Here is a 13,294-nt window from a genome sequence, read left to right as displayed (position 1 = left end):
TACCATTGTGCACAAAATAAGATGGAATCTCCTTAGTCTGGTATGTGTATTTATTCAATTTCAATCTGCCTCTGTACCCTTTATCTCATTATATAACCCTCTCTTAAAAAACACATCGTGTTCTGGGCCTTCAATGTGTCCTATAGCTTCACACCCTCATGGCTGTATTCACATCTAGAACATTCCCCTTTCTTCTTCTTCCTCCTGTTGATGCTTACTTATCTTTTGAGGCCCAGCCTTGCTGTCAAATTGATGTGCAGGACAATGAGTTTCCAGAATGGATAATATAAAGAGATGTACAGAAAAAATTATAATGCATAGCAGAGAGGTTTCATAAGAGGGAAATAAATATATTATGGAGGTTGAAGCAGGGGAGTTTTCTTGGAGACTAGAGGAGATTTCAGAGAGGAATGGAGGTTTGCTCTAGGTCTTAAAAGAAATGGTGGCTGGAGTATTCTGGGGTACAGTTGTATGTGCAAATCAGTTCACCTTGGAGAATGTGGTCTAGTAGCCTGCTTCAGGAGCCAGGCCAGGTGGGGTGGGGGTGGGGTGGTGGTAATAAGCCCCTAATCCCATTCATAATTCAAGTGGCTCCACTATAGCCTGCTTTGCATACCAGGCATATGGTTCTCAACCAGGGGGTGTTTTTACCTGCCTGGGGGACATTGGCATTGTTCAGAAACAGCTCTGATTGTTACAACTGGGGGTTCTACCGGTATCTAGTGAGCAGAGGCCAAAGATGCTGATAAACATCTTATAATGCACAGAACAGCTCCCCTCAGCAAAGAATTATCCAGCCCCGAATGTCACTAGGGCTGAGGTTGAGAAACCCTGCATCACACAACCATACAAGATTTTGCTTGAAGAAAGCTTCTACAGTTAAGTTGGAAAATCACTGGTGGGAAAAAAATTACAGAATCTGCGGCTTGCCTTTCAGGGGACAAACAGGAAAGGGAGTGTTGATGGGGTGGAGGGGAGTTATGTTGTCATTCTGTGAGGCTCATACCTGTTGGTACAGAAGGCCTCCAAAGAGATGGTATACTCAGAAAACAAAAGCAGGATCTCTGATTGGCAGCATTCACACTGTATTTCATCTAGTACCCCACTGCCCCAGTACCCAGGGCTGGGGTCTTTGCCCCTCAGGGTCCTGCTCTAGAAAGTACTGAATGCAGCTAATAAGTTGGTATTGCGCTTTCTGGAGAAGAGGTGGCTTGCGATCACAGGTTTGGTTCTCAACAGAAGCAAACTCTCCACAGAAGATTTCCCATCACACTGAGGAAAAATGAAAGGATGGGTTTTAAAGCTATCAACATTATCAGAAAACAGTTCTTGTGGCAGATTCAGTGTATTCAACTCTATTTTAATTGTTTACATTTATCATCTTGGTTTTCTACCACACAAAATTTTGTAAAAATGAGTACCATTATCAATATTTAATGGACAAAAGTGAGAGTCACTGGCCCTGTGTCAGGAAGAGGACACATGGCAGAACTGGGATTGTGGCTCTTCAGGACTAGGTATTATCTTCCTGGAGAGCACAGGCCCTCAAGAAAATTTTTTCCAGAACAGAGTAATTGGCTCAAGTTCTCTCTTTTTCTTTTATCCAATTCCGTGGGCATTCCCACAAGTAGAGGAATCACTATATAAAATCAAATTTATCCATGGCTCATTCGGAACACATAGAGAAACATGGAGGGGGAGAAAGAGCAAGGCTGGGCCGGGGCATGCCTCGCTACTGTCAGGGAGAGATCCTGGGCAGTGCACAGAAAGTCTCAGTGTCTCCTGTGTAAAATGAAGAACTGGACTAAATGCATGGTCCTCACTACCCTTTGCCCAATAAAATCTCCAGTGAAATTTAAGAAGCTATACCACTGTCTGTAATGTGGGGACAAAGGCAAAATAAATGCAGATAAAGTTCGGTTGCCTTATAACCAGCAGCTCACTGGCAAATACTTAAGCCAGGCAAAGCTTCCTGCAGGAAGCTCCCAATCTTAATGTTAATGCCTTGCCTGAGGAAAAAACAACCTTAGCCTGACAATAGTCAGGGCTTCAGGATCCTGTAAGTCTTCTTCAACAAATGAAAATCTGTTTTTTGGAAACTTCCTTCGTCTTTATGTTCCCCAACTCCAAAGTATACAACCAATTGCTCCTCACAACCCCAGTGCATCAATTCCTTCCCACGGGTCCTGTCCCTCTGCTTTAATAAAACCACCTTTTAGCACCAAAAATGGCTCAAGGATTCTTTCTTGGCCATTGGCTCATGGACCCCACATCAAACCACATCACCTGGACCCCAAACCCAGAGATCCTGGCATGGTTTCTCTGGGGTAGAGCCCTGGCAGCCAGGCTGTTTCACAAACCTCTGGGGTGACCCTCATGTGCAGCTCGGTTGGAGAACACTGCCTCTGGCATCCTCAGATGCCATGTACCACTTCCAGCTGCTTCTCTCTTTAGGGCTCACTTCAAACCCTGAAGCCAGCTGGCCTCTAGACTAGGCACTTCATCAAGTGTCTTGAAAGCCACAGACTGGCTTTCTACTCAGTAAAGAGAAACAACCAGTCTCCCTTCATTATATCTTACCGATGCCCTGTTTGGCAGCAGAAAAACAAAACCAAACCAAACCAAGCCCAAACCATTTGAGACAGCATGCAAGCACACCCGATAATATATGCTTAAACATTTCAATGGGGCAATCAGGAAGAAAAGATGCAAGTAAGGGGACTGTGGAGTTTGAAGTTGTTCCCTTCATGTCCCGCAATGTCACAGCCACGAGGGAGCCGGCACCCTCTTGTCACGATTCAGTTGTTTTATGAACACTCCACATGATAATGGGCCACAGGAGTATGGTAGGCAGGGCCACAAGGAAGTTTATGAACTCATCTGGGAACTGCTCTAACTTGTGGGCAAGGAGGGGATTAAGGCTCCATTATTTTTTCTCATCTCACCATATAACAGCTACAGTCAGACTACAAACTCTGTTGCTCTTCATTTCCCACAATTAATCAATCCTTTTCCACGTAGGCAAAGCCAGCGACCCCACACAGTCAGGCTAGATGCTGCAATAATAATAGAAACTATTACCATCTCTATCATTACTAGCGGTAGTAGTGGTATTGATACTATTACTTCTGTACCATTATCATTTGTATCATTAGTTGCTGCCCAATGAGTCAAAAAGGAAGCCCCTTCCTATTCAAAAAAGACCACCCTCTTAACGCTAGAAATTCTATCACTTGCTGATTATTTTCTGTCTTATCCCTTGTGTGTGTGTGTGTGTGTGTGTGTGTTTTAAGAGATTTTATTTATTTATATGAGAGAGAGAGCAAAAGCAGGAATGAGGGGCAGAGGGAGAGGGAGAAGCAGACTCCTGGCCCAGCAGGGAGCCCAACAAAGGGCTCAATTGGAGGACCCCAGGATCATGACATGAGCCGAAGGCAGATGCTTAATGGACTGAACCACCTGGGTGCCCCTCCTTTGTGTTTTGAAAATGAAATGTTTCTGAGATGAGGCGGTACATTGAGTTCCTTATGCTTTGGAGTGAATTATTTTGCTAGACTGTCTCCTATAGATCCAGAAAAATGGGTGCTAAAAGAACTGGTGGAATTGGAGAGAGAGAGAGAGACAGAGAAAGAGAGCGAGAGAGAGCGCTTCAGAGCAGGGGAGCTGCAAGGGGAGGAGGAAGACAAGGTGCCCAGAGCAGAGGCTAAGCTCATCAGAGAAGGACAGTGCAGGTCCCCGGGAGGCCAGCCCTGTGGCAGGAAATCCATTGTTCCGCCTCTGCTTCGGCTGCACTGGGCATTAGAAATGTCTGAGCACTGGTGGCCACAGCGAGGTCCCTGAGCATCTGTTCTGCAGACTTCCTGGCTCCTCTGCCAGAGGGCAAGGTTTTCACCTCTCAGAGCTGAACGCTTATTAAGTCAGAACCAAGGGACTCTGCAAGGTCTTTCTCCCATCTGGCAGCTCCTCCACGGTGCCTACACCTCCTCTTCCTGAAAAATCAAGGAAGTGACTAAATGTGTCATGTGCCAACAGTTACCAGATGCCTTTCTCATTCTTCGGAGTATTTAAAGTAAAATACTAAAGCAGCAGGTGAGATGTGCTTTGCGAATAGATGGTCTCAGGAGAAGTTGCATGTAAACGAATCACTATTTTATTTTTTTACAACTTAATGGAGTCTGATAGCATGGCAAAGACTTTGTAAAAGAAAACCTTACCACACTGATATATTTCATGGGAAAAGCCACATTTGACTTTAATGATATTTTAGTGTAAAGATGAACACATAAAACTGTCATTTCTTAAGGAAGGATCGGGTCGTGTTACATGAAATTTCTAGACAAAAAAAGTCTTCCGCTTCAGAACAAACTGCCAGATCAGCTTGCTCCAGCACTGGTTCATCAGGCACGGCTAAAATAGTTTTGCCAAGGCAAACACTGGTCTTGTGAAATAAGACCTGAGGTGAGTCTTCTTTTTTCTTACTTTTCCTATTGTGACAACCTTGGATAAGTCAATGTAGACCTCAACTTCCTTATTTGCAAACTGGAGGCCAAAAAATGCGAGCTTCAAACTTGTGATCAAGGTTCAATGTGCTCAAAAGTGATAACACATTTTTAAAACATTGGTCAATCATAAACCATTATACAAAACAGAGTCAGTATCGCTCTTTTAATTTATTATTATCATCATTATTCATCAGTATAAACTGGAGGGTAGAGAATTTCCAGTAATATCTCAGATCTAAAAGGAAGTCAAGCAGGATCAGAAATTGACATGGAACATTTGAGAGATGAACAGGTCTACATAGAGAGGTAAAAACAAACAAACCAGAGATAGAGAATTGGGTAATACAGAAGGATGTGGGACAGAGCCCGAGACGTGAGAAGGACAGACACCAAGAGAAGAGATACAGAAAAGTTCCAAGTCTGACTCCGAAACAAAGCCAATGGCCTCATCCTTAGCCCTTTGCTGAAGATGAAGAGGGAAGGAGGATGGGGGCAAGGTTTTCTACAGGCAGGAGATACTGTGGACCTAAGTCATCAGGTCTTCTCAGCCAGGAACTTGTCTACAATCCAAGTATGACGTTTGTATGCACATATTTTTGGAATGTTGTTTGAGAATAGCAAAGCTGGAGCTGGCATCAAGCCTAGTAACGTTTTTACAGACTAAAGTTTGGGAAAAAACAGCCATCTGACATTTCCTCTCCAATCTAGTGCATCTCCCATTTTTACTTGGCCAAGGGGCACAAACATATATGCAAAAGGCCATCTGACATTCTTACCTGGAATGTTTATTTTCCCCTCCTGCTTCCATTCTATTGTGCTCCAGTTAGCATTAATCTCACTGCAGCAGTTCAAAGATATAGGATTGTTGTCGCACGTCACCTTCATTTCTTCAGTTGCCAAAATTCGGATGGGCGTGACATCTATTTTTTTTCTGGACTCATATTCAAAAATATCTAATGTCAGCTTGCAAATATATTCACCTGCATAGAATAAACAAATGAATTTGTTTAAAAAGATTTATGTATTTATTTGAGACGGTGAGAGGGTGGGGTTTGGGGGGGCAAAGGGAGAGGGAAACAAAATCTCTAGCAGACTCTGTACTGAACACAGAGCCCGACTTGGGCCTCGATCTCAAGACCCAGAGATAACAACCTGAGCTGAAACCAAGAGTTGATGCTCAACCGATTGCATTAGCCAGGCGCCCCTACAAATGCATTTTTTTTATTGCTACGTATATGGATTTCCTTAGACGAATGATAGCCTCATCTCATGTGTCATGTCAGGACTTCACGAAGCATTGTTTTCAAAAGCATCCAAGACTTGCTCTAAGAAAACCCTAAAGAAACATTAAAGAAGTGCAGAAGGTCAATGCAGATCATTTCTGATGGCACAAATTAATGAGTAAAGAGATGTTCTAAGGAAGGAGCAGAAATCTTAGTCTTTGCTAATAAGAAAAAAGGCGTGGGGATGGAAGAGGTGGAAAGGAAAAATTGGAAAGCCTTGGAGAACTAGAAGATCGTGGATGATTTTGGCATGTATGTAACTCTGCGGCAAAATCAGAATCAACAAAGATGTTAACAGGACCCATGTGTCCGCAACCCAGCTTCTCAGTCATGGAAAAAGAGATGCCCCTGTTGACATCTGGGTTACAATGGGGTTATTAAATTCTAGAGTTCAGGTTTAAAACTTCTGCTTCTGTGGGTGTTGGGGAAGGAGAGCGGGAGGTGGGAGGGTTTACAATGGAATCCAAGAAAACTGGCCAGAGATACATTCACTCCCCTGAGGAGGATGGTAGTTTCACAGGTGTATACCTAGTACAAAACCCATTAAACTGTACCTTTTAAATACGTACAGTTTTATTATATGTCAATTCGATCTCAACAAAACTGTTTACAATTTTTTAAGGATTAAGAACAAAAGCCAGCTTTTTGTCTCAGTTTTCAACTCATAAGCCCTTGGTAAATGTGGAAATCTGTTTCTGTCTGCAAGGCTAGCTTTGCTTACTCATATGCCATGGAATTCATTTTTAATTTCGGAAAGTTGAGCGTGGTGACTTCTTTTCAAAGAGGAAAACACTATATATGTCTTCCGTGGTTTGCTTCTTTACGAGCTCTTTATCCCTTTCCCGCACCAGTCATTGGCTGGAAGCCCACCTGCATCCCGCTGGGTGATGTTGTAAATCGTGAGGCGGGAGACTGAGGTCATGTTGTTCAGCACGGTGGTGTAAACTGAGAATCTGCTGCTGTTCTGGATGTCAGAGTGCCTTTCAACATGGTGCCAGGACACGTTAGAGGACAAAACGTCGGTTTCACACATCATGTTTACCGTATCCCCTTCAAAAATGATTTCTGGTATGATGGTGAACTTAGTTTCATCTGAAAACCCAAAGAAAAGATATTAAAATCCCAGTGCAAATGAATGGAATTGATACAACCCACCAGACACCACCACAGGGCTGTGGTGCTGTCAAGAAGGAGACAATACATCTCCCTCATTCCAACCCTGGATCTCTTGTGTCTGAGGCCCAAAGAGTTACCACCTGCCAGATACCAGGGATTGGCATCCAGTGTGGAGTCTGGGCACACTCAATTGCCTTCACTGGGAGTAATGGGGATTCCAAAGCTAATTGTGATATTTCATATAGTCTGGTAGAAAATGCTCATTGGCTTATAAAAAAGCCACATCAGCTCATTTAAACCTCAAGTTTCTTTGCCACTGACTCAATGATATCAACTACTTCCTGTTGATAACAGGTTATCTTATACCACTGAAAGCTCGGTCCTATGTCTCTGATGCATTATAAATGGGGAGAAAATAATTTCTTGTAATAAAGTCTGTTAAGAATTAAGAGTTTTTTAAAAAGACTTCATACCCATGGGCTGCTAAGAAGGAGAACTTTATAGACACACAGGCCCAGTTTTGAATCCTGGTTCTGCACCACACATCTAGGGAATTTACTTAGCCTCTCTAGGCCTCAGCTTTCTTGTCTGGAAAACAGGAGTATTAAGAGCTATGGGGAAGTGATTTGGGTGAAGAGTAGCTTTTATTCTTTTCATAGTAAAAATCTGGAGAACCATGGCATTGAGTCATTTCACAAAGAGAAATAAAGCACAACATTTGCTATTTGTGTGTGTGTGTATGTGTGTGTGTGTTCATGGTTGTCCTTTGCTTACACAATATGTGGGGTTTTTTTCCCTTTAAGCTGTGTTTCTTATTCTACATCCTTCATGAATTCCACGTATTGAGGAAATCAGAGGCATTGGATAAGGAAGTTCTGTTAGGGCTGTTGTGCATGGGTTTCATGCTCAGGCCAGACCCTTTCCATATTGTCAACATGGGACCGTGACACCATAAAATTAATTTGGGGAGCTATGATGTTCTAGTCAAAGCATCAAGGGGTCTACATATCTCTTATCACTTTTTTAAGGCTCCTATATAAAAGAAGATCTTAAAATATCACACCCAACAAGGCCTCCTGTGAGCAAGGTAGCAAATAGATACAGAAGTCATATAGACTTGTTACTTACTAGGTGTTGTTGAGAAAATTATTTACCCTCTCTCCTTTAAAATGGAGATCACAGAACCCATTTCACAGGATATGGAAGGACACAATTTGTGTGAAACAGGGGACTTAATAAGAAAAGGTACAATAACAATGTGTCTCTTTTCATCATCACAGTGGCTAACAATAACAACTAGTAAGACTGCCGGTATCATGTGGTTATACGGAAGTGACCATGAATTTATTGGCAGTGATTAAAGAAAGGGACATTCTGGTTAAGCGCCCCTGCTAATTAATCAAACAATTATTTTAAGGATGAGTATACGACCAAATAAATGGAAATGTTTGGAACATTGTCCTGTACCCTCGGTATTTCATAAAGACTTAAAATAACTTTCGGATATGAGCTCAGTCATTTAGCTTTTTTTCTTTCTTGTTCTCTTCTTCTCTGCTGCCCCCAAATATAATTATAATTAAAACAAAGTAAAACCAAACAAAACCCAGTCTTTTGACCTTTTGGATATTTATACTCTAGGTAAATAGCACCAATGCTATGGAGAGCAGGATGATGTGGGAGCAATCCTGTGGAAATGCACATGACCTACGTTCATATTTATTGTTCGGAGGCTGTGCACATCACAGAATCACTCCAGTCTTCCAAGGAGAACAGAGATGGATACATTCTGCAGGAATGGTGGTGAGTGTCATCCACAATGACTCCACTGCTCTGTGGAAGAATAAGGCCACAAACTCCAAAGCACTTTTGTGAACTGTACTGTTAGCACCATGTTTCTGGACTGACAATAAGCCACTGATCAGTCACACTGCCGGATACTTACTCTTTTAAAAGGCTGACTATCCTCAACACAACTGAAATTTGGGGGAAGGAGTAATCATAATTGAAGCTTACCAATGCTTGATTCTGATGGTCACCCATACCCTCAGGATCATAAATATAAGGAATTCTTCAGGGCAGAACATGTGTTGGTTGGGGGGTGGCGTTAGGGGTCAGGAGATGGGGGGCATCACTGGAAGCCTTCCATAGGAGCTCATACTCTTAGGCTACTTACTCCCCTTCCTTTAATTTACCTGTTTTCTTTCTTTTTTTTTTTTTTTAAATTTTTAATGTATTTATGATAGTCACACACACACACACACACACAGAGAGAGAGAGGCAGAGACACAGGTAGAGGAAGAAGCAGGCTCTATGCCGGGAGCCTGACGTGGGATGCGATCCCGGGTCTCCAGGATCGCGCCTTGGGCCAAAGGCAGGCGCTAAACTGCTGCGCCACCCAGGGATCCCTAATTTACCTGTTTTCACCTGTGTTGTTGCTATCTTATGTATTCTGAATTTTTTTTTAATTTTTATTTATTTATGATAGTCAAAGAGAGAGAGAGAGAGGCGCAGAGACACAGGCAGAGGGAGAAGCAGGCTCCATGCACCGGGAGCCCGACGTGGGATTCGATCCCGGGTCTCCAGGATCGCGCCCTGGGCCAAAGGCAGGCGCCAAACCGCTGTGCCATCCAGGGATCCCCTGTATTCTGAATTTTTATTTTGCTTTTCTTCTTGCTTGTGTTGTAGTACTTTCTTACAATTATGTATCTTTCAATATTTTGTTTTTAAAAATGATCTGGTGTCTAACAATACCAGAGAATGTAAAGACAAAATTTATGAAGCTGTTGTGAGGATGGATGGCCTAATCCCTGAGAAGGGGTGCCCTTTCTCCCAGATGTGCCTACGACAGTCCTTTCAGAGACTTCCCTGATGGGGGACAGTGTCACCCTAAAGAGGAATCACCTTGAGTCTGGAACCATGGACCCAAATTAGCTAGAATATCCATGAGCAAATTCTTACTTGCCAAATCTAGGCCCAGCTGGCTTTCTTTTCTATTTCCCAAGTAACAACAGGTCCATCCACCTAGTAACACAACAGAATACAACTCTGTAGCCATTTGTAAAATGGAGGCATACATCTAACACCCTCATATTTTTATCATTGCTCTATGTGGTCCAAAGCAGGGGTTCTCAAATTTTCCTATGCATCAGAATCACCTGGAAGGCTTGTTAAAAACACCATTGCCCTGGTTGGTCTGGGGTGGCCCTAAGAATTTGTATTTCTTTTTTTAAAGATTTTATTTATTTATTTGAGAGAGAGAGAGAGAGAGAGAGAGAGAGAGAGAGAGCATAAGCAGGGGGAGCAGAAGGCAGAGAAGGAGAAGCAGGCTCCCTGCTGAACAGGGACCTGCACCAAAGGCAGATGCTTAACTGACTGAGCCACCTGGCACCGCCAAAATTTGTATTTCTAACAAGTTCCCAGGTGTGCTGATGCTGCTGGCCTGGGGGCCACACTTTGAGAACTACTGCTCTAAAATAACAGTGTCAGTTGTTTCATATCTGTGCATTTTGTAATATCCCAACCCCCACCACACTGTTAGTTTTTGGATGTTTGGGGCCTTCTAATTTTTTTTAAAAAAATCCATAAATCCAGATGGCTCTGTGACCCTCTTATAAAATCTCTCTATCCTGCAACCACCCTTCCAATTGCAATGATATTAGCCTGGTTAGGAGGCTCTGCGACCACGCCTCAGATGGGGAGGTGGAACATAAACCACTGTGCCAGGAACCAGAGTCTCTGTCCATGGAGGACATTAAAATGGAATTTCCTAGTTTCAAGCCTAATGATAAATACCATTACTATATCTAAATGGGATCCATGTATAGAAAAGACATGGAGATGTCCTACTTACTGCTAGTAACGGCTTGAAAGGAACTGTAGTCCATTCTGTAGGTCTGATTCAGGTTCTGCATCACTTGCTCATTTGCTTTATGCATCAATTGAGGTGATGGTGTTGTAGTCTTCACCTCATATGTCACAACCACACTTCCGGGCCTGGATGGAGACCACTCAGTTCAGTAAGGTGGGTAACTGACCTGGGAGAGTCTAGATCCTCAAGGTTTATTTACAATGGACAAACAAAATGGCAGGAATAGCCTGGGTACTTTTATCTTCAAAGGTTCATTCAAGTCAACCTGTTATTAAGCTCTAGTTGAAAGCCTGAGGCAGGACTTGCACAGTCAAATGTACGGAGACAGGTAACACAAATGAACAAAACAGTCAGACGGGAATGAGTGAAGTGAGTCACAGAAGTTGGGCCTAGGATGGCAGGCACAACGCAGATACTGCTGTCACATGGGCATGCTGGCCCACGGGCACCAGATAGGTTGACTATCAAGGGACGCCAAAATCCTGAATGTTTCTGTGAACATTGTTTATCTTGAAAATTGGCAACTAACTCCTTAAAACATTGTGCTAACCTGCTTAGGACCGCCATGGTGGCCAATTCCAGGGGAAGCCAAGAACACAGTAGCGTGCAACTGGGTGCTTGTGGCTGGTGGACAACTTTTCTTGAATAAAGGCATCATGCATGGGAATTATTTAATTTTATATTTTGGAGCTCTCTAGACTGCAAATTTTTCCATATCTGTCTGTAAAATTCTTGCATGCACAGAATAAACACAGGGCTTTTGCTCATTTTCCATGGAAGTAGATACATATGTAAGAAGCAAGTTTCTGTTCTCAGCATTGCTTCTGTCTTTAAGCCTCCAGCAACCTGTATTATCATCACCTCTACCAAAGTAGTCCTGTTGAGGGTCTTACATGATGCCCCTTTAATAGGCTTTTTCTCCTTCACTAACATATTGGTCTCTGCCATTGGGTAGAAATGATCTGATTACAGCTTCTTACCTGAACCCTGTCACAGTCACCAATTTGAAGCCTGGTAAAGTACTGTAACCTTTCCAGAACTGGAAAACAGAGTAAGACAAGTGTCATTGTATCAAGGTCCAGTGAGAGATAAGTCAAAATATTTACAGCAGAGTAAGAAACACATATTCTTTACTACCCCAGGTAAAATTTTTTCCTCTATTTTTTATTAATGCTGGCATCAGGAGATCCTTGAAGAGGTAATTCCTATCTACCTATATCAGGCTGGGTCCTCCAAGAAGCAAGCACCAGATGAAATGTGCGGGGAGTTTTACCCAGCGAAATGCCTAGCAAAGAAAATGGGGAGGTTTCTTTGAATACCAACTCACAGGAGACTCATTTTAATTCAAGTCACATTTGCAGGCAGATGTTATACGCAAAGCACTGTGTGTGCAGGGCACTGTGCCATGTACGTGGAGGGGTGGGATCTGAAGATTAATATGACACTCTCTCTTTCCACAAAGGTATATAACTGATTGATGTGTGTGTGTGTGTGTGTGTGTGTGTGTGTGTGTAAGCTCCTCATGCTGTGCAGAACTATTACATGCCAGATATGCAAATCAAGTGCCCAAGAGCTCTTCAGCACTTTGGCATGGCACCCATGGAAAATGAAGATAATTCCTGTGGTATAAAAGGATAAGCAGGGCAGCCCTGGTGGCTCAGCGGTTTAGCACTGCATTCAGCCCAGGGCCTGATCCTGGAGACCTGGGATCGAGTCCCACGTTGGGCTCCCTGCATGGAGCCTGCTTCTCCCTCTGCCTGTGTCTCTGCCTCTCTCTCTCTCTGTGTCTCTCATGAATAAATAAATAAAATCTTAAAAAAAAAATAAATAAAAGGGTAGGCAGAGGCACTCCTGGCCTGAGGAAGGGGCTTGGCTGCCCAGAGAATTAACGGAAGTCAATATCTCAGCCTACTTGTAATAATTTGTAGCACACCAATTGGGAAGCTGTGTTCTAAATGAGTTAATTCAAGCAAAGCATTTAGGCTCAGATGAATTAATCCAATGTAAAGCACTTAGAATAGTGTCTGGCACACAGTTAACATTCAGGGAATATTCTCTATTTTTATATGAGTAAATTTAAATCTGTCTTAAGTGAGAATGCCTCCATATCTCTAATATAGAATGGTCTGAAACCCGCAGTACTAGCTTTAGGCTGATCTGCCCAAAAGATGTTAGGGGCTTCATCCAGGGGGTGTGTAAAGACAAATAGAAATGTACCATCAGGCACTTCTAGACCAGGTTCTTGTATCTCTGAATAAGATTCAGTGAATTGATGCCACCAAATCTCAGAATCAATTCTACCCTGGGAAGAAGTTCCACCTACAGGTCATGATGATGTCAAATCATCCCCTGAACGCTATTTGATTTGAGCACTCCTTAATCCATTATCCCAGATGTTATAGGAATAATTTCAATGTCCATATTCATAAATTCTGACAGATTCAAGCAAATCATCCACTGTAAATGCAACAGATTCAGTTCAATCCAAAGAGCTGGTTGGTTAAGGGGTTTCCAGGGCTAAAACC

At 42.8% G+C, this 13,294-nt stretch overlaps 1 protein-coding gene across 7 annotated transcripts in view; it reads right to left on the bottom strand.

Moving 5' to 3' along the window:
* The window catches only part of ADGRF5 (adhesion G protein-coupled receptor F5), a 101,732-nt gene that overhangs the window by 24,230 nt on the left and 64,208 nt on the right, over nt 1–13,294 (bottom strand). For all 7 annotated transcript variants that reach the window (XM_041721832.1, XM_041721822.1, XM_041721848.1 and 4 more), the window contains 4 exons: nt 11,750–11,808; nt 10,752–10,894; nt 6,656–6,877; nt 5,279–5,482 (listed from right to left, as the gene is read on the bottom strand). In XM_041721832.1, coding sequence (XP_041577766.1) covers nt 5,279–5,482; nt 6,656–6,877; nt 10,752–10,894; nt 11,750–11,808 — 628 coding nt within the window. The remainder of the gene's footprint in view (nt 1–5,278; nt 5,483–6,655; nt 6,878–10,751; nt 10,895–11,749; nt 11,809–13,294) is intronic.

This window comes from Vulpes lagopus, chromosome 1 (genome assembly GCF_018345385.1).
Source record: "Vulpes lagopus strain Blue_001 chromosome 1, ASM1834538v1, whole genome shotgun sequence".
Lineage (NCBI taxonomy): Eukaryota > Metazoa > Chordata > Mammalia > Carnivora > Canidae > Vulpes > Vulpes lagopus.
Note: the sequence above shows the minus strand (reverse complement) of the source record. Positions and strands in the feature narration are given on the sequence as shown.